At 35.2% G+C, this 26,185-nt stretch overlaps 1 protein-coding gene across 1 annotated transcript in view; it reads right to left on the bottom strand.

Moving 5' to 3' along the window:
• The window catches only part of LOC135201120 (trichohyalin-like), an 86,089-nt gene that overhangs the window by 18,133 nt on the left and 41,771 nt on the right, over positions 1–26,185 (bottom strand). Inside the window, exons 6-10 of the mRNA XM_064229996.1 lie at positions 23,790–23,879; positions 20,874–21,000; positions 19,320–19,525; positions 12,898–13,077; positions 9,452–9,487 (exon numbers count right to left, since the gene is read on the bottom strand). Of these exons, the coding sequence (XP_064086066.1) occupies positions 9,452–9,487; positions 12,898–13,077; positions 19,320–19,525; positions 20,874–21,000; positions 23,790–23,879 (639 nt within the window). The remainder of the gene's footprint in view (positions 1–9,451; positions 9,488–12,897; positions 13,078–19,319; positions 19,526–20,873; positions 21,001–23,789; positions 23,880–26,185) is intronic.

Genomic DNA, 26,185 nt, shown 5'->3' with positions numbered 1-26,185 from the left:
AGGGCACAATGCCCATATGTAAAATCATAGCAACAAATATCTACCAATAAACTTGCCAAATTAAGAACATTTTAAAAAGCACAAAGGAGAGCTTTGACTCCTTCAATGTGAATGTGGTTATCTAAAAAAATTATCCTTGTACAGCATGGAATGAAACATATCTAACAATTACATATATTCTAACTATGCTCTTGAAAACAGGTTGCAGAAACAATCTACGTATTTGCCCAAGGGAAATCTATAACTGCTGCAGCTTTGGATGTAATGTTCAAACATGTTCCAGAAATCTTGGGATGCTATCAACAACAGAATCTTTTCCCCATGGTGAAGGTGCATCATAATCATTATGTGAAACTTGTGCTGTTAACATAACTGGAAAAAACTGATCTTCCCAGTTCTGTGAGATGCCAATAAAGATTCTTTTTCCTTGGCTGTACAGCAATTGCTGGTCACGTGTCAGTTTTGGGATTTTGACAGTGTTCCCTCTCTGAGTACTGCGATGAGAATGGTAACTACGATCCTTTCCAGAGTTCTCATGAGGAGATACATAATGGTTTGGAGTTGAGCCAAATTTTTTAAGGACAATGCCTATTTTTGCAAACTTTCATTAAAATTGTATAAGAAATTTAGTATTTCATTTTGGCTCTTACATGTAAGGAATCAAAGTACTATCAGTGATAAAAAAAATCATCATAATTTCATATCTACATATATGTAGTGCAAACACCTTAATGTACTGTGATATTGGCATCAATAACCACTGCAAGTGTGACACCAATCTGTAATATCACAATTAATCTAAACAAATACATATTATTACACAGCCAAGTTCTAGCTATGACAATAAATGTAAGTTTAATATGCTTACACTTGTTCTTCCCACTGCCTCTTGATGATGATGATGCATCTCTTGACTTCCTTCTAGAATTCTGTAAGGATTGTGGACCTCTTTAAAGTTTTTATTATATCTACAGTACTTTTTTCTTATGGATTCCAGTGCAGAATTTTCCAGTGAAGTAAGCACGTAGTATGCTGAATGCTGCTAGGTTGTAAAATCCCAATTTTCTGTTCTGAACAGACTCCTTACAAACTTTTTACATTTTTCTTGATATTTTTTTCTAACCATGAAAAAATAACCTCACCAGCCCCACTCCTTGGTTTTGGGACTTAATTCTATCATTTTGAGACAAAATTCCATCATTTTCATTCTGAATGAAAGGAATGCTAAACTAACGTGAATTCGGACTTATTTAAGACAAAACTAAAAAAAAAATACTGAATTTGATTTAGTCATAAAAATACTGAATTTGATTTAGTCATAAAAATACTTTCTGAATTAAAAAGTCTGGCTTCTTAATATTTTGCAACCCTATACTTGCCGACCATAATTTGCTTAATTTTCATTCATTTCATATTTTGTTTAATGTATTGTGCAAAATAATACTACAACTTTCAGTTATCAAAGACAACATGGCAAGATACTTTCAAAATGTATAACAATGATCCAATTCCATCCAGTACGTATGTGAAAGCATGTCTTTACGATCATACAATAGTACACTTTTCTATGATATTTGTTCATAAGATAAAAAACACAATAGTGGTTGTGACACTCTCTGTTGAAAGTACAAGCTGAGCTGTGCTACTAAATACTGCTGCTACTGCAACTTCAAAGCATATAAAAAATAATTATAAGTCAATCCAAAAGCTCACTGGGCCTGGCCATGCACTGACTTCAGTATATAATGATGTCCAAACCATTATGAGAATGCCAATATAAACTAACTAAAGCAAAGCTTTCCTTGAAATACTGCTTCAAGACAAAATAAATTTGATTGACAAGCTGTATTGCGCAGTCATGAGAGCTAATTGAATGCTATATAGACCAAAAACATTCTAAAATAAAGTGTTGTTGCTCTCATGTTCAGTATGTAAAAATGTTACATTACTTTGAAAGATTTTGTAAATATCTTAAAATCTGAATAAAAAGTTTGAGAAAAATTTCTCCCTTTCGTAAATGAACCTCTGGCAAGCCTAAGGGATGATAATGCTCCATTCTAACAAGATAATGGTCCATGCTACAAGCAGTAAAAAAACAATGAAAATGTATTCTTGGAAATCTGTGTTGTGTTTAAATGATAAATGTGAAAAAATTACCTTGAAAGTTTTAAATAGGTTATAGTCTAGTTTCCTGATTTTAATCAAAATGAATTAAAAATTTCAGCCATACTGACAAATCTAATGAGACAATGTTCTTTTAATGCATCTAATCAATATTCATAATAAAATCCTTAAATTTTGCTAGATTTTTCTACAAGCTTTTAATTATTCCCTACCGCAAAACATGTGATAATGAAGCTTCTCCTGTGACTTCTACATCAATGCAGAAAAATTCTATGGAGAAAAGACAGGTTTAATATCCTACTGTGTGTCTTTATGTTTTTTGGAAAAAAATATTTCATCCTAATTCCAATAAGTCAGATGACGTGCTAAAGAAATTTAGTTGGGTATACTTCTTACTATGGAAAGTTCTCTCATACCAGAATACACACCCATCTTTATTAAATATTTTGTATCATCAACAAAAAGACAGATTTATAAAGAATGCAGCAAACTTAGAAGAACCATCTGCTGTTTATCCTATCCGACTTTGTGTTTCTATTCTTTGGGTCAGTTCCCAGTATGTGTCACATAACCAATAAAACCTGTTATAACCCGCATTGAATTCCAACTTTTTCATTGAAGCTCACAGCATTTCCAGAATTGCAGGGCAGTCTTAGGATGAAGGAGAATACCTGATGCCATGCCCTGATTGGGCTCAAATGGATTTTAAGAAAAATTGCCAACATACCCAAAAGGTTTACAGGAGGCAACTCAGAGCATCATGAATTCACATGACAAAGTGAGAATGGGAATGAAGAAACAGCACTGGGATGGAAGGTAAGTGCAATGAGTGACAATACACCTGCTCATCCTATGGCACCTGAGTACAAAAACAATGGTAATGGAAAAGAAAGTACCACTGATCTCCTACCACAGTCAAGTTTTCCATTTTCATAAGGAAACTGAACCATATGGGGTTCCCTACTTTCAATGTCATTCTTTAAAAAAGGAAAGACATCAACTCAAGAGCATAAAGGTTACTCAACTGAGAGCTTGCAATTTTCAGTGAAGACTGACCTTTTTGAGTAATAGACTCTTAACAAAATCTCACTACTTCAATTGTTCGCTCTACCTCTGATGAGTATAGTCTACTCTACTTCAATTTAACTTAGTTCAAGTTCTTTTATGCTAAGTTTCACAGGACAGACAACTGAATACCATTGCCCAATTTCTTGACAAGTAAAGGAAAAATGGGGAATGTAATCCTAAAGGAGTGATGGCCTAATCTCTTTAAAAAGCACAAGTTATAGAAACATGGAAAAACAGAAAAGGATAAAATTTCAAATCAGATCTCCCACAACAGTGGGAGATCTGCACACCAACCTACTGGTGATGCTATAAGGGTTCCAAAGAAGAGGGATTCTCCTTCGGCTTAATGGAATACTGGTCAAAAGAGTACTACCAATAAGAAAGACTTCAACGATAACTCACTGCAAGAGACAAATTAAAGAAGGGGCATGACAATTGTTGATTAGACAAACTTCCTTTAATCCAACTGTGCCATAAAGGGAACCAAAGATTGACTGATCTAATATCAACTGGTTTTGTAACTTCTGAGGTCACCAATGCCAAAAAATATAAGAACCATGCCCTAAATATGAGAACAATATTCCTAACACAACTACATATTTACCATCGTGCTGAGATAAATAGTTAAAATATGTAATTGAAACAGATCACCTGAGTCTTAAAAAGCATACAGTATTCAGATTACAATATGAGTGAGACCTCTCACAGTTACCTGCTCCAATACATAAGGACTTTTAAAATGTCAGTGCACTAAAGGGCATCAGATGGAAAAGTCAAAGAGAAATGGGTTGCCATGAACTTGGATAATTCAAGGAGATGCCCTGTCAAAAAACTATTAAGATGAAAGCTGATGGGCAACGAAAGAGCATGACAAAACCAGCTCAAACAATACATTTGTTATATAACAACACCCAGGATTCAGAACTCATGGATGATATATGAAATGAATATGGTTTCTGTCATGGCATCTAAACTGTTTTTCAATTTTGGCTGTCACAAGGACAGGGTACTGCCCAAGGAAGACAAAATTATGGCCTTAAATCTCAACAAGACCTCATCTATTTATAGAGTATTTATAATAATTCAGTGCATAGTTGTTCCTACTATACTTGAATATAGCCTAAATAGTGGTACATATGCAAAATATACAATCAGAATGGAAGAAAGATGCCATACAAAAAAGAAAAAGAAATTCTGATTGAGCATATATAATCTTGTCATAATAATTACAATACACAAATCAATAAAACATAAAATTCAGTATAACACTCACCAATACATGGGCTAGTACATAGTAGAGCTACCTTTGCAACTGATGGCTTCCTCTAAATTCTTGAAGATTGAGTCTGAAGTTTCTAAAGCAGTCACAGTCCCCAGATACTCACATAGCACGGATGTCTGTTTCCAACTTCACACTTAGGCTTTTATTATTAATCAAATTTTCAACTAGGACAGATCCTTAGAGTTGCCACTCCAGTTTTGTATTATGTTCTTTATAATACAGTCTGCATGTCAGTCTTTGATGAGTTATGAAGAATGGTTACAGCTTCGTCTTGTTTGAGGATGCTACACCACTCTTTCCTTACACCACTCAGAACTGTTTCCAGTGAGATTATCCAATTCTTCCATTAACTTGCATCACTTGTAAAAGTAACTAAAACATCCAGCTGCCCAAAACTGAAAGATTTCCACACCCCACTGTAATGTGTGAACTGATGTCTTGGTCAAGTGCTGCTCACTTAGCGAACGCCATTCAAATCTAGCTGCCAATTTCCACCAAGAGCTATTATTCACATACCTAGTCCTTATAATTTTCTGCAAGGGGGACGTCCTCAGCTCTGAGCATGTGTTAATGAGGACTGTTGGGGGACTTCACCTTTTTGTATCAAAGGCTCACATAATGGCGCTGTTGTATCACAGAGGATTATTACTCTTCAACATTTTGTCTATAAGGCTGGGTCTAGAGGGAATTGCATTTTGAAAGCACTCCAAATTTGGTGACACAAATCTTTTTAGCAGGTCCACACTCATGTCTAAGCCTACAGGCATAGCTTTAGTATATGATTTGAATATGTATTTCCTTGTACCAAATTTATTGCACTAACAATGACCCGACATTACTATGGGATGTGCTTCCTGTACATGTTGTACTAGTGATAGCATTAGCACAAAATATCAGGTACATGTGCAACAAAACAATGCATAAATCAAGAATAAGACCTCTGCAAAAAATCTCTACCCATGCCGGGCAAGGGCAGACAGCAAAGAATTCTCTGCTTATACACAGGTGAAGGAAGAACAGGTGAAAACTAGCAATTATCCACAATCTTACAGAAAACTATGAGAAAATGGATATACCTGAGTTTGCAAAACAACTGGGGACCAAATTTGGTACACAACTGTGTATTACCTCTACACATGCACTTTTTCAATCTATGGTAAACGTCTTCTTTCTTAAAGGAACATTATTGACACTAAAATGGACATGATATTACCAGAGGATGTACATTCTGTGCAAGTCATATTGATGGTAAACTTAGCACAAAATGTAAGCCACCAGTGAAAAAGAAACTTCATAAATCAAGAATACTATGAGCTTTGCAAAAGAATCTCTACCCAGGCAGATCAAGGGAAGACAGCTGGGGTCTCAATGTTTATATGTAGGTGGAGGCTAGTAATCAACCACTACCTCACAGAAAACTGTGAAAACAGATATATGTAGTCCCTGTTGATTTTGCAAAAATGATTAAGCATCAAAATTGACACGCAACTATGTAAATGTATGTAGTACAGGCAGTCCCTGGTTATCGGCAATCCGGTTTTAAGGCGTAGTGCCATAAAATCGGTGATTTATGGCGCCATAACAGGCCGAGTTCTGATTATCGCGCTGGAAACTCGTTATCAGTGCCATAAGCACCATTATGGCACCATAAATTGCCGAGTTTCGGTTAATGGTGGTTTTCGCTTATCGGCACACCCCCGGGAACGGAACCCCCGCCATAACCGGTGGCTGCCTATATCTACTGTATCTATGAATTTTTTCTGCTACAGCACTGTATATAACTTCTTTCTTCACAGGGAGTAGGTCCAAAAGGTGTCAACCTTTCATTCCTTGACAACACAGACAAGGGATGAAGTTAGCAGCTGCACTACTACTGCTCTTTCTACAGAGAACCTTAGGGTTACGGTAAATACCAAGTATCTAAAGTGTTAAGTTGCAGCCACTTATCCACAAACTGTCCACTCCAAATACATGTAGTTCTTAATTTTGCTTATCAGAAAACCTCTGATCCAACAAGCAAACAGTAACATCCATAGAATGGATAAAAAATGAGTTAAGGTTAGGTATGAACTGGAAGTAGTTCATGAGCAGTTTGCAGAACTTCAAGGATTGAGTCATAAGTCATTAGTACATAGAAAGGCATGAAGGAAGAAGGAGTAAAAGAAGTACTGTAAGTGGTAATATAATGAAATTAGAAGTTTACTGGATACATGGATAACAAATATAGTACAGGCAATAAGGCAGTTAAAGACAAAGTATGTATGTGAAAAAAGATATGGTTTACCGGACATTTTCGGGCTAAATCCCAGCAAGACTTTCAGGGGAAGAAAGAACTTACACTGGAGAAAAGGGAATGCAAAGAAAAGGCTGATGAGCAAAAGACTTACTATTAAGATAAATGATGAAGGATGTTCTTCAAAAAAAGCATCATTCAGTTGTGAGTTAGGGAGTGTACATTGACAAGTTGTTGAATGTAAGAGACAGAACAGAGAAACATCTTAGAGATGCAAGTTAATGTAAATTTTAAAATACTTGTAGAAGTCATTATTTATGTAAGGAAGTCAAATACATGGTTAAAAAATGGAAAAGTGCAGGAGTTGATGTGATTACGGGGGTGATATGCTGTGGTATTATGGTGACTGTGTGGTTATGCGGCTGACCACAGTGTGTAAGGTATGTTGGCAAGAGGGAGAGATTATAAAGGAATGGGAATGAGCCAATATCTCTCAGCATAACATAATGCGTATTTGATTCATAATTAAGAAAGTAGGATGAATAACTAAGCAAAGAAGGGCAATATTGTTTTAGTTGAGGAAAATTATGTAAGGCTTGGAGGATATAGGTGAAAAGTTTTGGAACAAGAAAAGGGATCATGAATGGAAGGTGTTGACAGTTTAGATTAACTGCAGTGAATGGTGGAAGAGTTTGAGAGTATTTGTAAAACTGAGTTTAAATTGAATGTAAAGATGTGAAGGTAACCAGCAACCAGGAAGACTAAGCAGTGAATGTTTCTATGGATGGCAAAAGAATGAAAGTAAAGGAGCTGATTTGATTAGGGATTAATGAACATATCTGATGGATAATATTATGATGAAAGAAGATTTGAGTTACACAATAGGAGAAGCAATGAAGGTAGTATTCTCTGCAAAAATTAAAATTGAAAATAGGAGAGTATAAAGGGGAGCAAAAGTTGGAAGGAATGAAGAAATCACAATACAAGAAAGGGATGTGCATGAATCTTTTATCAATTTTACCAAATTAAATGCGAATCATCCCACTTATTTAATGTATGTACATGACTCAGAAACATCACTTGCATACTCAAACTACTTGAAAATAAAAACTCACTTGATGGTTATTCATATATACATTAGGATGAGTGCAACTGTACTTTGTAAAATGGCACTTCATTACCTTTTAACAAAGTATGGAGGTATAACCATGAAAAAAGGGGATTTTTTAAAACAGTAAAATATACTACGTACATATAGTGTACATTCTTCTCTAAAAATTGTTCACTTCTCTTTGCTGACAAGCTCTTGCTTAACTATTGTTGCTAAAAGGATGGAACATTTCTCTATGATAGAAATTTTAGCTACAGAGAGTCCAATATACATAACATAAGACATCAATTGCTAACTTTCTTACCTTCTATCAAGTTATACTATTATTTTAAAAAAATTCAAAGCAAACGTCATAATTCTAGTTTTAAATTCCATTCCATAAGGAATTGGAGAAAACTAATCATGTTTCTAAAGATGAATTACTGTTTATTTTGTTGAAAGGAAGTTTGTGGTATTCTGGAAATGGGCCTCTCTCTCTCTCTCTCTCTCTCTCTCTCTCTCTCTCTCTCTCTCTCTCTCTCTCTCACACACACATTCTGAATGAGAAATACACTAACATTTTTACGACTGACTACTATTTACCTAGAAACTACAAGGAGACTATATGTTAAAAAATCTTCCTTTTATATGAAAGTATAAATCATACGCCAAAGCTTATAAAACATACCGTCTTATAAAGTTAAATGTAACTGTTACCTAGGTAATTAACGGTCCTCTCATGAAATCAAATGAGCCTAAAACCCAATTAGGTTACCCTTCTAATAATGTAGTAAACAAGATTAGCTAAGTGATAGTAAGTTGCATTTGTGTTTACCTAAGAAATAATCAAATTTCCTGAGTGATTCTGGAAGCTATCTAGGTAATAACTCGCCTTACCCTGTTTCTTATTAGTAGACCAAAAGGACGTTGGGAAACATAGTAAACTGCTCACAGGATTGTACTACATCGAAACCAACATTAAACATGGGTGAATAGTTACCCTGTCCATAATATGTACTTCAATCATCTAATCTCAAAAGCTATTTCTTTAATAGTTGAAAATTATATATTGAAATTCTTGGGGTATGCTTTTCACTGATAAGTTTCCTAAACAACCCAATGATTACTTTTATGTATCCATGTAAGAAGTTACCAGTACCACAGCTTTAACTTGCCTTGTACCGCTGAAATACATAGCTTATAATGCTCTTGGGGTTTTCTGAATTAAAGAGCCACTACCATCAAACAAAAGTAGTTTTCAAAAGCAATTTCCAAAAGCACTAAAAGCTGAAATCACTTATTTTCAAAGCACTGGTATTAACCGTTCCAAGAGGATACAATTGATGGTACAGCTGCCTAAATTTTCAGCAGCCATCTATAAATCTAATGGATACCATCTAATTCATAATACCTTTTACCTCAAGGAGACGGAAGGATTCCTTGATGCGAGTATGAGCGCATGCAGATCTAAACTCCCCCACTGATTTTACTCACCATGAATATTATGAATAGCTTTTTGTACAGTAATTCTTGGCACCAAAGTTGACTTGCCTAGTAAAGCTGTCAGTTTAAACCATCTACTGTACTGTACTATATGAAAGCAGTGCAAATGGCAGAACACATTTAATTTGTCATTTTCCAAAGAAAAACTTACTTTCTCCACTGACTTTGCCCTTTCACTCTTCTTTTGCTGCCAAAGAAATATGGTGGCAAAACGTTTTATTATAAGAATACACGACTCAGTGGTGTTTACTTTGCTGCTTGCAGTAAGAGCCACATTTACAGATTATTTTCAAGTAAATACTGTGTTAACTTTGGACAAATGAATAATTACTTTAAGAATTTTGAAGGATTGTCCTTATCTTCCTACAGTTTTGTGGTCAACAAAAGGAAAAGCTTCCTCGCAGAAACAAAATTAATTTTGCTATTTTGTCCTCAGCAGTGTTCTAATCTCATTAACATTTTGAAATGAATGAAAACACAATACTTTTGTGAGAGCCTATATACTCACAAGAGGTATCCACCAATAATTATTTATAATTTCCAAGTCCTTACATGTTCAAATTTACCACAAAACTAAAGGTGATAAAAGTACAATATCATACAGTATCTTGAAAACCGCAATACATAATTGTTCTGTGATCATGGCTCAAATTTTGTGTATGAATCATCAGTTAATCAAAATACTGCCACATTTAAAAAGGGCACAGAAGAGTGCACAGACAGAATTGAAATATACTTTACTATAGTTAGTCTCTTAATAAGGAACTATTATTTTGATTAAATGATGGATCAGGTATCATACATGTTACTGAAGGGCAAAGTACACATCATTGAGATGTGCAGTAAGGAACCTAGGCAAAATTAAATTGAATAAATCTAAAACTATATGTATTTTTTCAATTTTTCATATAAGTAGTACTACTCACTGAGGAAAATACTAAAACATACTGTACCATGCATTAAAAGTAATCAAATTATGTCCTATTTCCTTGATTTTCCCTGGAATATTAAAGCTACAAATGAAGTAAGATATAACTGAACTACCATATTTACTAAGAACTGACAGCTACAGGAATTGATAAATTGCACAATCATAAACAATATTTTCTATTCTGATTTGTAAAATGCTTTAGAACAATTATCACTGGTTTGATATAGTATATGGCATACATAGCGCTAAAATGATTATACCTTACAAATATTTGAAACAGTTCTTTGCATTACAAAGTATCTTCCAAACTATTCTACATAAACTAACTGAATAGGGTAAATACTAATTCTGTCTCTGGGGCAGTTATTAGTGTACTCAAGAGTATTATCTTATGGTTTTTCTATATTGTACTTCTAAAAAGTAAGAGTAAGTATTCATGTCTGTAGTATAAGTAATTATAACTAAAGAGGTTAAAAACGGCAGCATGAATCAAATCCTCAAAGGCAAATCTGCACGTACAAAAACCAGCAAATGATAAGGAGAAGTCTAAATACATAATGACAAACATAATAACATAAATAATTGGTAATACTACACTACAAATAATTCAGTATGTTAAAATATTGCAACATATCACCTGAAAAACAATGCAAGATATTATATTTCTTTATTCAATAATCTTAATCTGAAAGAAACTTCTCATGATTCAAAAATGAAATCAAAAGCACTTCTTTTCCATCCAGTGAGTAAAACAAATGCCATCCTTGCTCAGTCACAGACCTTATCACAAAAACCTATTCTTCTAAATACTGTACCCAACTTCTGATCTTAAGAGTTTTGAGTGTTTTTCTTGTTACAGTAAAAGATTACCTCAAGGCTGCTTTTGCTCATTATAATTTGTCATAGCAGTAGGCTAAGGCAGAATTTTTGTTTGTGAAGTGCAATAATGTACAATGTGGTTTTAACTACTTTAACAAAACAGCTATGTACCACTACATTCTGCTATTCCCTGATTTTGGATGGACACCTCTACCCAAGTAATACTGCAATAACACCCTTTTACTATATTAAACATGTGATTATTACCATATAGTTGCTGGACTACCTTAACTCTGCCATAAATCAAGCTGTTCCAAGCCCAGACCGACAGGGTAGTTGAGAATAAGGATAACGTCTGTTTTTAAAATAAACTGCAATGAGTCAAACTGTGTCCTGGGAGCCATTAATGCTTTACAAGTACAGTAAAGAATGTTGGAAAGAAGCCAAGCAATCTTTCCTTCTCCTCCTGATCTTCACTGCACATTTATAACTTCTAATTACCTTAAAGTATTAAAAGTACAGAATCTAGTGACATTGCTATCGTGTGATATACTTTCCGCTCCTTAGGATCTAACCATTTTACTTGTTTTTATCTTCATATTTCTCACTTAAATGCTCAGCAGCTTGTATACATATATATATACTATATATTCACTAACTGTCTTCTTTTTTTTAATAGATTCAAAGACAGTTGTATGAATTTATTATATCAGTCTATACATTTGTACATTGCAATTCTATATTTATCAATTATTATGACCAAAGTTCATTATCTGTATACGTATTTAGGTTGACGTGACTCATGTACTTTGAAATATGAATTGGACTATTCATCTAGTGTACTGTACATATTTTTTATTTCTACTGTTCATAACTGTTGGAGTCTATCCCAAAAGTCTAACAAGAGCCATAGGAAATATAATCTTAGGAGGTAGCAATACCTGACAGCCAATGGAATTTTTCAAATAATGTAGTAAATTTCAAATAAAAAGCAAACTGATATGTTTTTGTTAAGATGCTCATTCTAGCAGTATTCGCTGACAGGCAATTGTCAGACAAACGGCTGACTTTTTAACATCAACAGAAATAACAAAATTACCCATTTTTCACTTTCTGGGAGCACACTTAAGATGTCAGTTCAGATGCTTCTGTATTTACTGTAGGGTAGTCTTTCCTTCATGGATCATCTTAAATTCTCCATACACAGGTATAAAAACAGCTATGGCCAAACATGTACCATACTGTGCTTGATACATAATGAATTTGACCTTGATTCATTAAAAACAGGCTTCACTCCTGTTGCTCCTGACAATAAAAAGGACAACTGATTCCCATGGAATACTGAGGCAATCTAGTGATGCTTCTGCTTTCAATCAAGAATGATCAAGTTGCATAAAAAGGACTATTACTACTGCATGTAAAGAGTGGAAAATGGAACACAAATATAGCATCATATATTATATCCAATTGATCCCTACAAATAACCACTAATTCCCCAACTTAATTACATAAGTAGATGCAAAAGGCCACATTTTCAAAATGCTTTTGGGCTAGAGGATAGATCTGTGATGGAGCTGTGATGACATTTGCATTCCAACTAGACAGCAGAAAAGCTATCAAATCACTTAATTCTATTTCTCAAGACTTTTTAAATAATATTCTTGTTCATATTTCGAAATGTATTTAACTGTAAATTCATAAAACAAACTGTATCAAAGACCATGAAATACAACTATACTAAATTGAGTTAGGGAAATTGATTTACCAATTAAAAACTAATCTTGGTTCCTGAAAGTTGTACTTGAGTCTGTTTCAACACATTCTCAAAGTGATGCTGGAAGTCTTACCTTAACGTCACCTCCACCAGCCTTATGTTTAATGTTATCCTTGGAGCCTATTTTTGAACCCACTTTGAAGGTGAGCTTCTGGCTCTCAATCTTCTTGTCGCCGCCACCTGGCTTGTGGTCCTTGTTGTCCAGTGATCCAATTTTACTTTGTGCATTCCAAGTCAGTTTTTTGGACTCGATCTGTCAATGCAGAGAAAGAATATGGTATTTTTATCTTGGAAATACAGATGGGAATACTATAAGAAACTAATCAATGTACATTATATTGAAAAATGACTAGAATATATGAATGGTTTTTGCACAACTCAAAACTACATAATAATTCACATGACATGCATGACATTCACACTTGGAAGAAGATCCACAGCTAAAAAGAGCAGGTTGCAAATCAAAGGTGTTCATCATGACGATATTACACAGTACATGAACATCTGATTGGAATCAGATGTCTTACAATATATAAATGCAGTATACACAAACCTAAACACTTTGGCAGTTTTGTTTCGCATTTGTTCTAGCCTGACTTTATGTGCATATAAAAAAAATGTGCCATAAAGGAGGGGAAAACCGCAGTAATGATGACTTTACCAGCAGAATGAATGACTCGAGGCATTTACACAGTTCCCTCACCAAAGACAGCAAGCACAATTTGCATCCAGAATGCAGTCTTCCTTAAATGTCTACTGGCACGAACTGCAACTTAGTTACAGACAAAATATGTGGGACAACAAGCATTTGTAAGCAAAGCTAAGGGAACAAAATACGATTCAGAACATTACTGTACTAACATAAATGCAACTGTAAAACTGAAGGATATATACAGAGGCAATGTCAGCAGATTACATTCATAAGAAGTATAGTGAATGCTATTGGATAGTTAACATCCATCTAGAAGGATTAATTTGTCAAGGAGATGAAATCAAACACACGATCAGCAAATAATTTTGTAATTTGAAATAGACACCATACATTGCACTTTTAATTTTTAGACTCTTCTGAATGTAAGATGTTTAACAGTACCAAATGCATTACTAAAACCTTCATCTACTACAGCTCAACCTAAAACATCTAAAAAAAAAAAAAAAAAAAAAAAATAGCAGCAGCTCTGGTTGAATATGAGGGGTAAAAAATTCTTTCCTCACTGACTTAGGTCATATACTGAAAAAACGACTATTATATCTATTGCTCAGGTTTCATTATACATGATATCAAGGTTTGTTCCTGAATGAAGAGGGCAAGAAATTATACCTGACTTTTTTTTTATATTTTTAAAAACCATGATCCAAGATTTTCATACAAAATACTAAACAATAAACAGAGGGACAATATGGCTACAGTCTTTTGCAGGGTGCATCCACACTGTAGTAAAACAAGTCACAGACATGTTGGCAACTAATGCACAGATATGAGAAACATGTTGAATATACAAGTCAATGACTTATTGGTAGTCCAAACCAGTGGTTCATAAAATTATCCAGTATTTGCCAAAGGTTCGTTCTACACTTAAGGTTGTTGACTTGCTTTTGACCTGTTTACAACATGTATGTGATAAGTTGCTGGCATGTTTATGCCAAGCTTTACCGTAGTATGGGTACATCCTTAGCGGGTAATTTGAGTAGGAGTATGTCTCAAGGACTACAACTATAAAAAACATTTTATTTTCCTTTCTAACTTGCATAATTTTACTGGTAAGATCCTAATAAGACAGATCACATCAAAACTACTAACATTACTCACTTTATTGGAGAATAGTATGTATGAGATTTGCACAACCAAGCCAGTACGTAGTAACCTATTAATGAATCGAGGAGATATCTACTCTTTAACTTAAAACAGGTCACTAGCTCCTTGCAACTTAACTAAAAGGAATAGAAGCATTATCTAAATTAAGAAAATAAATATAAGATTAAAGCATAGCACAGCGTAAGTTACAAATAACTCTATCAACTGATCAATATCTAAAACTGAGCATCATTCAGCTTACAATTCATTCCAGAAAAGAATAACCTAACCAGGATAGGTGATAAGTGAAATCAACATTGTAAAGTAACTGGTGAATTCCTGAAACCATTCATGTCAAGTTAAACTGTGTAAATTTAAAAGTCAAAAGCAGACATTCCTCATAACTTTCACTTACAGACCCTCCTCTTCTGCCTGACAAGTTTTCAAAGGAAACTCCCACTCCACACAAAATAAAGCTTTCTAAAATCAGCAATGTACCCTTCGGGAGAATTTGGCTGTGATAAAGGCAAACCATGGCGAGAACTCAGATTGAACAAGGGCTCACGTGTCAAATGATCTACTGTGGCCTCGACTGGGTGCATCCCAGGCGAGGAGAGAGAGCGAGATGTGTGTCTGCTTGTTAGGTCTTGTCCCTTCTCTTGTGTCATGCAATTACCCAGACTCAAAAAGGCCATACCACACAAGATGGTCATCACAGCATCGTCAAAATTTCTACCATAGGCTCTCTCTAAAGTCAGGAAGCGACTTGACAAATGTTACGTAATATGATATCTTCATTTTGTGCAAACAAGTGCGTATTCTGATTTGGAGTAAGAAAAAAACTTGAAAATAATCTGAGAGGTCTGTATAAAAATATTCACGATGTAATGTAACTAATCTGTGTGTTAATAACCTTAAGTTAACAACTGCCAGACAAAACCTTTTTTGGGTTATTATCCAAGATACAAACATAAGCTCATTCCTACCTTGTCCAGCTAAGAGGAAAAAGAACATACATCGTTAGTAACCATTCGAGCACATTACAGTGGCTAGGCTGTCCTGTGACACCATAATGTAACAGTAACAGCAGTAATCAAGTCTTTAGGAATGAAAATATAAAGTTAGTTCAGCCCAGTCAACAGGAATGACATTACCTGGGGGAGGGATGCAAAAACTCTTAGGTAATCATATTAACCAATAATCATGTCGAGAGCTCTCAAAACACTCTCTTTTACAATACGTACTGTTAAAAAAGACAAAATGCAACATTACTTTAGAGCAGAATTTCATCTTACCATTGTGACTCATATTTGGAAAGAAAGGGGCAATACTGAGAGAAGGAGCATACAGTACTGAGCCTGTGATAATGCAAAAGGTTAAAATGCCAATATCTGGCAATCTGAAACAAAACACCAAGCTTAAAACATTTTGTTACAGTGATATACATCAGGAAATTTATCTTTATAGGCTAGCTGACAGCTGTAGCTTAAAGATGTGGCCCAAAATTGATAGAAAGAGGACTTTAGTGTCTATGTATATTGTTATCACTGATGAATGAATTACCTTTTTCAATACCAGTAATTCCTCTTTCTATAGAAATTAACCATGCAAGTGTTCACAAAATCAAATCAACCAAGTATCTCTCATATGGCAAGAGTAGCTCTGAAAGGCACAAGGGAACAGAACAGGATTCATTCTACTTTGCTGTGGACCAAGAGCATGGGATCACTGCAAGCTGACAGTGCTAACGTAGCATTTTCTCTTTCCACAATTCTGATGATTATCTATTTTTATTGGTCAGATTCTCACTTTTTTAAGGGTTAAGCCCCTCAATTATTTTTCTTTCACTTGGTTGCCAATCCCACGGGCCTCTGAATAAAGACCCATTGGCATAATTTTACCATGATTGTTCAGAGTTACCGATGGACTGTGGAAAGGATCACCTCTGCTCCCTTGTGGCAATCTGAACACTACACCGTTGTATTGGACTGACCAAGGCAAAATTAATAAAATTCGATGCATTCCATATTTCAGACAATGCACAGTACAGTATAATGTTTCACTTGTTGTGTGGATATACTTCCACTGTTCTCCAATTACCGAGAAGGAAGGAAAACATCAGGCTGATGGAATGAGTTACCCCAAAAGTTTTCCAACATGCAGTGGCAACTGTCCTGGTACCTTTTCATTACTAGGGCAACCATTTTTCAAAAAGCCATAAAAAAACTACTGAAACTGGTCTAAAGCACAGTAACATGTGGCCACTACTTTTTGGTCATTTCTGCATTTTACTACTTTATTCAAAATAGCAAGGGAATAACTTTAATTGACACCAAAATTAGATTTTTAAATGATGGATGTGGAGTGTGCTTTAAAAGGGAAGCCATGGGTCATCTTCAAAAAAAACATTAACCTTTCAAGGATACCGCATACTACATACATTAATAAATAAATAAATAATGAACTACTGGGCCAAACATTCGGGCAGAAATCCAAGAAAAATGTTCACTGGTTAAATGATTACGAATCCTTAGCCAAACAGATATTAAGTAAAAATGTCAAATGATAGCCATATGAATTTTCAGGCCACCAAGATGTCAAAGGCATTCTACCTTAATGATTGGCCTTCATAAAGCAAGCACCTAATTAAAAAATGGCCTTTTTGTAATTTATGCTCAAAGCAGAGACTGTGCATTGAGGTAAACAAAGTGGCTATTTATATTTCTCCTGAGAGTCAGGTATTTTTTCTCACGTCAGTACAATCTCATTTAAACAATCTGCTACCCAGAGGTAATAGGATTACCTCCACTAAAGGTGTTAGACTGAGTTACGTAATGTTTATGTTTGTCTGGATTTCTACGAGATTTTGTGGAGATGTGACCGAGGGGCCATGGAAGAACTGATAGGAATTTGAGATGAATTCAAAGGGGGATAATTGTTGTTTTTAATATTTTGGGGGAGGTATCGCTTGATTTAAAGATAATTAAAGTACCGATTGATACCTAAAATACAAATACTCGTATCAAGCAAACTGGTAACCTACAAGGCGCAGTTTTTACTACTCCATAATGCACATATTACCCAAATTGTAAGCATTGAGTATTGCAGTTAGTTATAAATGAAATCGTAGTAATGTATGCTCATTTAGGAGTAGCAAACGAGCCCATACAGAACGAAGAAAATGCACGAACTATGCAAGCAACTTTGCAGACTGGATGTGATGATGATCTCCTGATAAGGCCACAGGGGTGACAGGTGTTTTTGTATGCAATTTATGCAAACTAGGAAAAATATCTAAGAGAAGATCTGATCTAAAATACTGTTTGACCAACTTATTATCTACAGCTCCAAATTCCACACCAGAGACCACTAATGTCTAATGCTCAAATAAGAAAAAATGGAAGCAACAGCCTTTAAAAAGAATGAAACCCATAGTAGATTATTATGGAATGCAAGCAATATAATAAGTCAAGCACGTTTATGATGAGGTTTCTAGAAATATTTCCCAAAGAGGGAATAAAAATTAGCATTTGACTGAAACAACAGTGCAAATTGGAGTCGCAAAATGCTATCCTCATCAAAGGATAAGATTTTCAAAAGTAATTCATTAAATGAAAAATTACTAATTTGTCACAAACAACTTATTCTTTGAAAAAATGACCGCACTTCAATGAATCTGCAATCTTAAAAATACAACTTCTACCGGTCGGGGAAAGGTTATGAACCTCGAATTGTACATTTCATCAAAATGAAAGCATCAAGAAGAGAACCAGAAACCACATGAACACTGCAACAAGTTTCTCATTAAGTTACATGTTCGTCTCCACTTAATATAGGTCAACAACAAGATACCTCTAAATCCCCCACTTACTAAGAGGTCAAAAAGTTATCTCTTCATCCCCATTCATAAAAGGTCAACAAATTAACCTCTTTATCCCCATTCATAAAAGGTCAACAAGTTAACCTCTTCATCCCTCACTTCATAAAAGGTCAAGTTATCTCTTCATCTCCACTTCATTAAACTCAACTAGTTACCTCTTTATCCCGACTTCTGTCAAAGTTCAACAAGTTGCCTCTTCATTCAATCTTCATAAAAGGTCGGCAAGTGACCTCTTTATCCCATTTAATATAAGATCAACAAGTTACCTCTCAATCCCAACTTCATAAAAGGTCAAGGAGTTGCCTCTTCATTCACACTTTATAAAAGGTCAACAAGTTACCTCTTCATTCACACTTCATAAAAGGTCAACGAATTGCCTCTTTATCCCCATTTCATTAAAGGTCAAAAGGTTACCTTTTCATTCACACTTCATAAAAGGTCAACGAGTTATCTCTTCATTCCACTTCATAAAAGGTCAACTAGTTATCTCTCCATTCATTTTCATAAAAGGTCAACAAGTTACCTTTTCATTCCACTTCATAAAAGGTCAACTAGTGATCTCTTCATTCCACTTCATAAAAGGTCAACGAGTAACCTCTCCTTTCACACTTCATAAGAGATCAAGAAGTTTCCTCTTCATATGAGGTCAACAAGTTACCTCTAAATTCCCACCTCATGAAAGGTCAAGAAGTTATCTCCCCATTTCATAAATGGACAAGAAGTCACCTCTCAATCCCACTCCATACGGGGTCACAAGAAGTTACCTCTTCATCCCCACTCCACAAAAGGCCACAAGGCATCATAGCGAAATATTATTTACCTTCTTGTCACCTCCACCAGGAGTGTAGGCTTCGTTCTTGGCGCTGATTTTGCTCGAGGCTTTCGAGAAGTCCAACTTCTTGGACTCGATCTTGACCTTTCCGCCCCCGGGCTTGTAGGCGGCGTTGTCCATCGAACCGATTTTGGACTTGACCGCTTTGAGGTTGGGGGAGGCGGACTTGCCCACTTCGATCTTGTTCATGGGCACTGCAAAGGGGCAAAAGATTCGAGTCATCATTTAGTCCCTGTCGTAGTAGCTGAATTGTGCAATTTGTTGTAATAATATGCTGGAAGTAAACCCTCTTTTAAACATGTTTTATTAAAATAATTGCTGCCTCAGCTGCAGTAATAAATAATAATAATAATAATAATAATAATAATAATAATAATAATAATAATAATAATAATAATAATAATAATAATAATAATATAATAATAATAATAATAATAATAATGACGAATAAAATCTAAAACAATTTTTGTGCCTAAGTATCTTAACACAAATTAACAAAAGAACAAAACACACTATTCTTCATGCTGTCTGTACACAAAATATTAATGATAAACCTAAATAGCCACTAATGCAGTAACTCATAACCTGTATGTTCGAATCTTCAGATGAAATAAAACTTCACAAGAGTACTCAGGGTAATCTTTTCATTGATACCAAAATACTAATTTAAGGACCTAATTCAATGAGTTCATTACAATGCGAAAAAATGACGAAATTTGAAAAGTTTTCAAATTTATCTATATTTTGTGAGTATCATGAAAAGACTTGCGGTAATGTCAAGTTTACCAAATTGTGTCATAAGGTTCTCACACTTCATCAAATTTAGCTATTTCTAGGTAGCTATTTCTAGGCATAAAATTTACCTATTCATATGCATAAGATTTACCTGTTTATATTCATAAAGTTTACCTATTCATAATGTAATATAAGAAATGTTACCTGTTTATAATTCAGCAATAGTGTTACATATTCATATGCATGAAATTTACCTGTTTATATTAATCAAATTTATCTATTCATATGCATAAAATTTACCTGTTCATATTAATCAAATTTACATTTTCATACACATAAAATTTACCTGTTATACTAAGGAAATTTACCTATTCATATGCATAAATTTTACCTGTTTATATTGAGCAAATCTGCCAATTCATAGGCATAAAATTTACAAATATATATTAATCAAATTTGCCTATTCACATTCATTAACTTTTAACATACAAAGAAAATTTACCTTCGTACAATACAGTGAATGACAAAAGAACAGATCCAGACGATAGTTTATAGCACATTTAACAAACTTGCTAAACTGAGTTTTCAAGATATTAGAGGGGAAAGAGGGAACGTAAATAAAGGGATAAATATATAAATCAATACATTTGTAATAATTACAGATATAACCAAAAATAAATGCAAATGCAAATAAATAAATAATTGTTCATATACAGGAATAAATAAATATGGAAGGAAGGGGGAGGATGGAAGTTACAACAAACAAATACACTAATCAATTAATTAATAAATAAATAAACAACTTACATTTTCGTTCGGCTGAGGACGCAGTTGATGTGGGAGTGCGCTTCATGGGGGATGGCTCCGTGGACCTGGGCATTCTCTTTCTTGGGGAACCCCTGCCCTTCGAAGGCGATCTGCTCTGGCCATTTTCCTGTTAACGATAAAAGAAGGCCTCAGGTTTCCGTAGATAGAGAGACAGACACGCACACACTGGTCCTTCCTCTTCTGCCATGATTTGAATAACAAAAGTTAACGCTTTCAAGAGTGGTGCGTGAGAATGAGAGAAAACAGATATCGCAAGATGAGTGAAAGAAAACGGACATCATTCAATAGGAGTGACTATCCTTTTCTGATTGATCAACGAGCCTCTGACAACGAGAAGCTTTACGTCAGTGGAGGTTTACAACGAGAAGGTTCATGAAGGTTTATTTTGTGTAATGAGCCCGATAACATTCTATAAATTATCTGACACGAAACTGAAGATACGCAGAATTTGTTTCTTTTTACTTTCCAGTGAAAACAGATACGGCAAGTAACCAGCATTTCTATCTATCAACTGTCACAAATTAACATGCAAAACCATATTGAATTTTATTCTAAGCAATATATAACACGTCTCAAAATATACTCAGAGCTTTTCCAGTCAATCAATCTCACTTGCTGACGGCCTCGTATCAAACTCTCGCCAGTGGCGTAGCCAGGGGCCCCAATTGACATTATTGTATTAATAATTACAATAACATTATAAGCAGTTTTTCAAGATTGTCAATATCGGGGGAAAACAGGCAAAATTATATATATGACTTTCGCTTCCATTAACAATTGTGGACAGCGGCGTATTTAGAAAATGGACACCTAGACAGAAGAAAATTGAAGGCTTCAATAAATATCTATCTGACGTGATTTGAAGTGAAATTCGTTACTGCAGAAATGCAATTAACAGACGAGACTCATTGCTCTTGATAATGAACCGACTCCATCTTCATTACTGACGCCAAAACGTACTGGAACTACCAGAACGCAATGTAACTGATCTCATTATCATAGGTTCGCTGGAACGGGGGAATAAATGGGAATATTTATCGAGTGAAAAAGTCAACAATCACTACCACCGCGCTATCTATCGGCGATGAAGTGAATCACCTACATAAACAAACCACTCACTAATTTTCAAGGGGATGGATGGTCATTTACGGTAATTTAAGGTAATCTTTTACCAAAATAATTTTGTTTAGGGCAAATCTAACAGTATCAATGTTCCTCAATCTTTATCTAAAATAACAAGGTACTTCAAGCTAACTGATTTATCAAAATCTAAAATATTGAAATAACATAGTGTTTCAAGCTACTTAATCTATCAACACTTAAAAATATTAAAATAACAAGGTGCTTCAAGCTACCTAATTTATCAAAAGCTAAAATATTAAAATAACAACGTGTTTCAAGCTACTTAATTTATCAACAACTAAAATATTAAAACAACAAGGTGCTTCAAGCAACCTAATTTATCAACAGCTAAAATATTAATAATATCAAGGTGTTTCAAGCTACCTAATTTATCAAAGGCTAAAATATTAAAATATCAAGGTGTTTCAAGCTACCTAACTTATCAACAGCTATAGTTCAAGCTACCTAATTTATCAAAGGCTAAAATATCAATATAAGGTGTTTCAAGCTACCTAATTTATCAACAGATAAAATATTAAAATAACTAAGTGTTTCAAGCTACCTAGTTTATCAACAGCTAAAATATTAAGAAAACAAGGTGTTTCAAGCTCTCTAATTTATCAACAGTTAAAGTTACCTGGCAAAAAAGGTTGCATTTAATAACAAAACCAAAAATATTCAAGTGCTTTGAACTTGTGCTAAAAAAAACCGCCTCAAATAACTGGATACGGAATTACGCATCGGCGGGGAGGGGGCGGGTAACAATAATAAATACCAATAATATATAGTAAAAGCTACGTTAAGGGATTAATTTCACAAGTGATATAAAAAACAATATTACTTCTAGCAAGAATACTACATACCAAAAATCCCTTGATATTAGGGCAAAAATTTGATGATTCCCAACAAAATTTATTTCAAAATGAGGTTTTGAACTTGAAATATGTATTCTATGTATTCTAAGTTTTCTGAAGAAAAATAAGCTTATAAGAAGTTTGGCAATTACACGATTTCACATCTACAGAGCATCTGTTGACTTTGACATAATAATCATAATGAAGTTTCAAAGAATGAATAAAAATTGTATCCGTTCTAGAAATCCCACATGCTTTTCAAAAATAAAATTTGACTAGAACAACTATTCTGAATAAAACTTGCATATCTTATATAAATTCTGAAGGTTTGAAAATCTTATATGAGAGGTTGAAATTTTAAAACCTTATTGCTAAAGAATGCAGTGACGAAATCGGATATAATGAAAAAAAAACATCATGCCAAGAAATGTAAATAATACGAGAAATTTCATAATTTTTTTTTATCAATGCTTGGTGGTTTCCTAAAGTAATTCAGTTCAAAAGTAAAGTAATTCAGTTTAAAATAAAGTCATTCGGTTTAACAGTAAAGTAATTCAGCTGAAAAGCAAAGTAATTCGGTTTAAAAGGAAGGGGAACACGACCAGAAGCCTTCTACGAGACACAAACATGGCATACTCTTCTACTGCGAAATAGAGCTACCGAAGTGCAACGCAATAATAAGACGTGGAAATCTGAAAGCAAAGCTTACTCGGGGGGGGAGGGGGGGGGGGGGGCAGTGTACGGGGGAGGGGAGCCTGGGGGGGCTGGTGAATGCTATCCAACACGGGGGTGTACGGGGGGGGGGGGGGTGATGGGGGAGCAGTGTGGCGTTCGAGATTTTTGTGAAGACAGGAAAACATAAGACCAAGCCCGCTTGCTGGTAGGGATCTTGTGAGGTGGGGGGAGGGAGGGGGGTTACCTGTTTCGTCTTATCATCCGGGGTCAGTTCATCCAACGGAAGGGTGAGGGTAGTTGGAGTGGAAGAAATAGCCATGCTCGTGACCTCAACCTACACGGGGGAGGGGAAACACCAAAAACGAGGGGAAAAGACATGATGACTTGTAAATTCACATTAACCGTGCATTTGATGCCCAGGCCAGTCCCTTACGACGCTCCTGATTGTCTGTTGATAAGCCAATCACAGGGCTGGAAACTCTCAGTCTCCATCTCGAAAGTTCACTTAAGCAGGATGTATGTTCCACCTCTCCTGAGGGATACGTCTTTCAAAAGTATCCCACAGGAGAGGTGAAACACACATCCTGCCTATGTGAACTCTCTCTCGAGACTGAGAGTTTCCAGCCCTGTGACTGGCTTATCAACAGCCAATCAGGAGCGTCGTAAGGGACTGGCCTAGGCATCAGATGCACGGGTGATGTGAATCTACTGTAGTGGCTCGTTCTCCGATTAATTTGCAAACATCAGTTTTATCGACAGAGATGCCAGGTTATGGTCTCAAAGCATCAACTCGTCTTTGAACAACGACATACTACACATTTATGGGTGGCAATGACTAGAAGTTATGGGAGCTGATATAACATGGGGAACATTAAGGCTACTATCACCTCTGACTGACATAAATCCACAAATCATAATCCACTGAGTATAGAAAGGTTTAATCCCTGTCATGCAAACCATTATAAAAAATAATTTGTTACTTAGTACTAAAAGGTTTAATCCTGTCCTATAAAACAATAAACAAATGTTACTTAGTCCAAAAAGGCTTAACCTTATCTTGTAAAGTATTATAAAATCAATATAAAAAATGTTCATTAGTAAAAAAAGGTCTAACCTTATCTTGTAAACTATGTAAAATCTATAAAAAAATGGTCATTAGCATAAAAAGGTCTAACCTTATCTTGTAAACTATTATAAAACAATATAAAAATTTTTAAGTTAGTATAAAAAGGTTTAACCTTATCTTGTAAACTATAAAAAAACCTGTTATTAGTATAGAAAGATTTAACCCTATCTTGTAAACCTGCATTCAAACAATTTATTTTTCTACAATTTTTTAAAAACTCTTTCACAGATAAAACTTCAATTTTAAAAAGCGACTGACGTGTTATATAGTCTATATAGTAATTCTACCACAAGATACTGTAAGGTATAATCCATCATTATTTCAAAACAATTCAATGTGTGCAATATGATACATTTTCTTGACATGATACATTGGAGGATGGAACAAGCCCACTTAAAAGGTAACATACATCAACACCAATACCAGTGTCATGATATTCAGTCAAGTTTCTGTTAAGAGATTAAGTTTTGAGGGACTTTGGAAATTTTCTTTTACACACTTAATATTAAAACTTTATAACCAGTTTTACGGGGCAAAAAGAAGAAACTCGTAGGGCGCTGAGGAAGGTCTACATTCCTACTGCACTGAAGCTTTGACAGTTCTGTTTGTTACGGCTTCCAGACTGGAACGCTTCCAAGACATCTTCCAGTCCCTGCGAAACATAGGGGTGATTTTGCGACAAGTGTCCCTCCAATCCAGCTTCGTTTTTCAAATAACGTCTGTCGGACGATTTTTGTCGCTGAGACGCCAGATGGTTCGATACTAAACCAATCAATCAATCAATTAACCTTTCCGAGGTTAGACTTCGATTTTTCCGATATCTCCCTCTCGGTGAGGTCCATCTTTTCTTCCTCTCGCTTTATTTTCTTCTGGCTAGGCTAGGGATGCGTAGGTCCCCAGTCTATTCCCCAAAAGTCCCCATCTGTTCTCCTTGAAGACCCTATGTGTTCCCCTAAAGCCAGTATCTGTTCCCCCTAAAGTTCCAATATGTTCCTCTTACAGCTCCCATTTATGATCCCCAAAGTCCCAATGTGTTTCTCTTAAAGCACTACCTGTTTCCCTAAAGACTCCATCCGTTTCCCCTTAAGTTCTCATCTATTCCCCCAAAGTCCCCATTTTTCCCCTTAAAGCCTATCCCTATCTGTTCCCCTAATGGCCCTATCTGTTCCCCCTAAAATCCCCATCTGTTCCTCTTAAAGCCCATCCTTATCTGTTCCCCTAAAGCCCCTATCTGTTCCCCATAAAGTCCCCATTTTTCCCCTTAAAGCCTATCCTTATCTGTTCCCCTAAAGCCCCTATCTGTTCCCCATAAAGTCCCCATTTTTCCCCTTAAAGCCCATCCCTATCTGTTCCCCCAAAATCCCCATCGGTTCCTCATAAAGTCCCCATTTTTTTTTCCCCATAAAGTCCCCATTTTTCCCCTTAAAGCCCATCCTACTGTTCCCCTAAAGCCCCTATCTGTTCCCATAAAGTCCCCATTTTCCCCTTAAAGCCCATCCCTATCTGTTCCCCTA

The sequence above is a fragment of the Macrobrachium nipponense genome, chromosome 28 (genome assembly GCF_015104395.2).
Source record: "Macrobrachium nipponense isolate FS-2020 chromosome 28, ASM1510439v2, whole genome shotgun sequence".
Classification (NCBI taxonomy): domain Eukaryota; kingdom Metazoa; phylum Arthropoda; class Malacostraca; order Decapoda; family Palaemonidae; genus Macrobrachium; species Macrobrachium nipponense.
The sequence above is the reverse complement of the archived record's forward strand: the minus strand, read 5'-3'. Positions and strand labels throughout refer to the sequence as shown.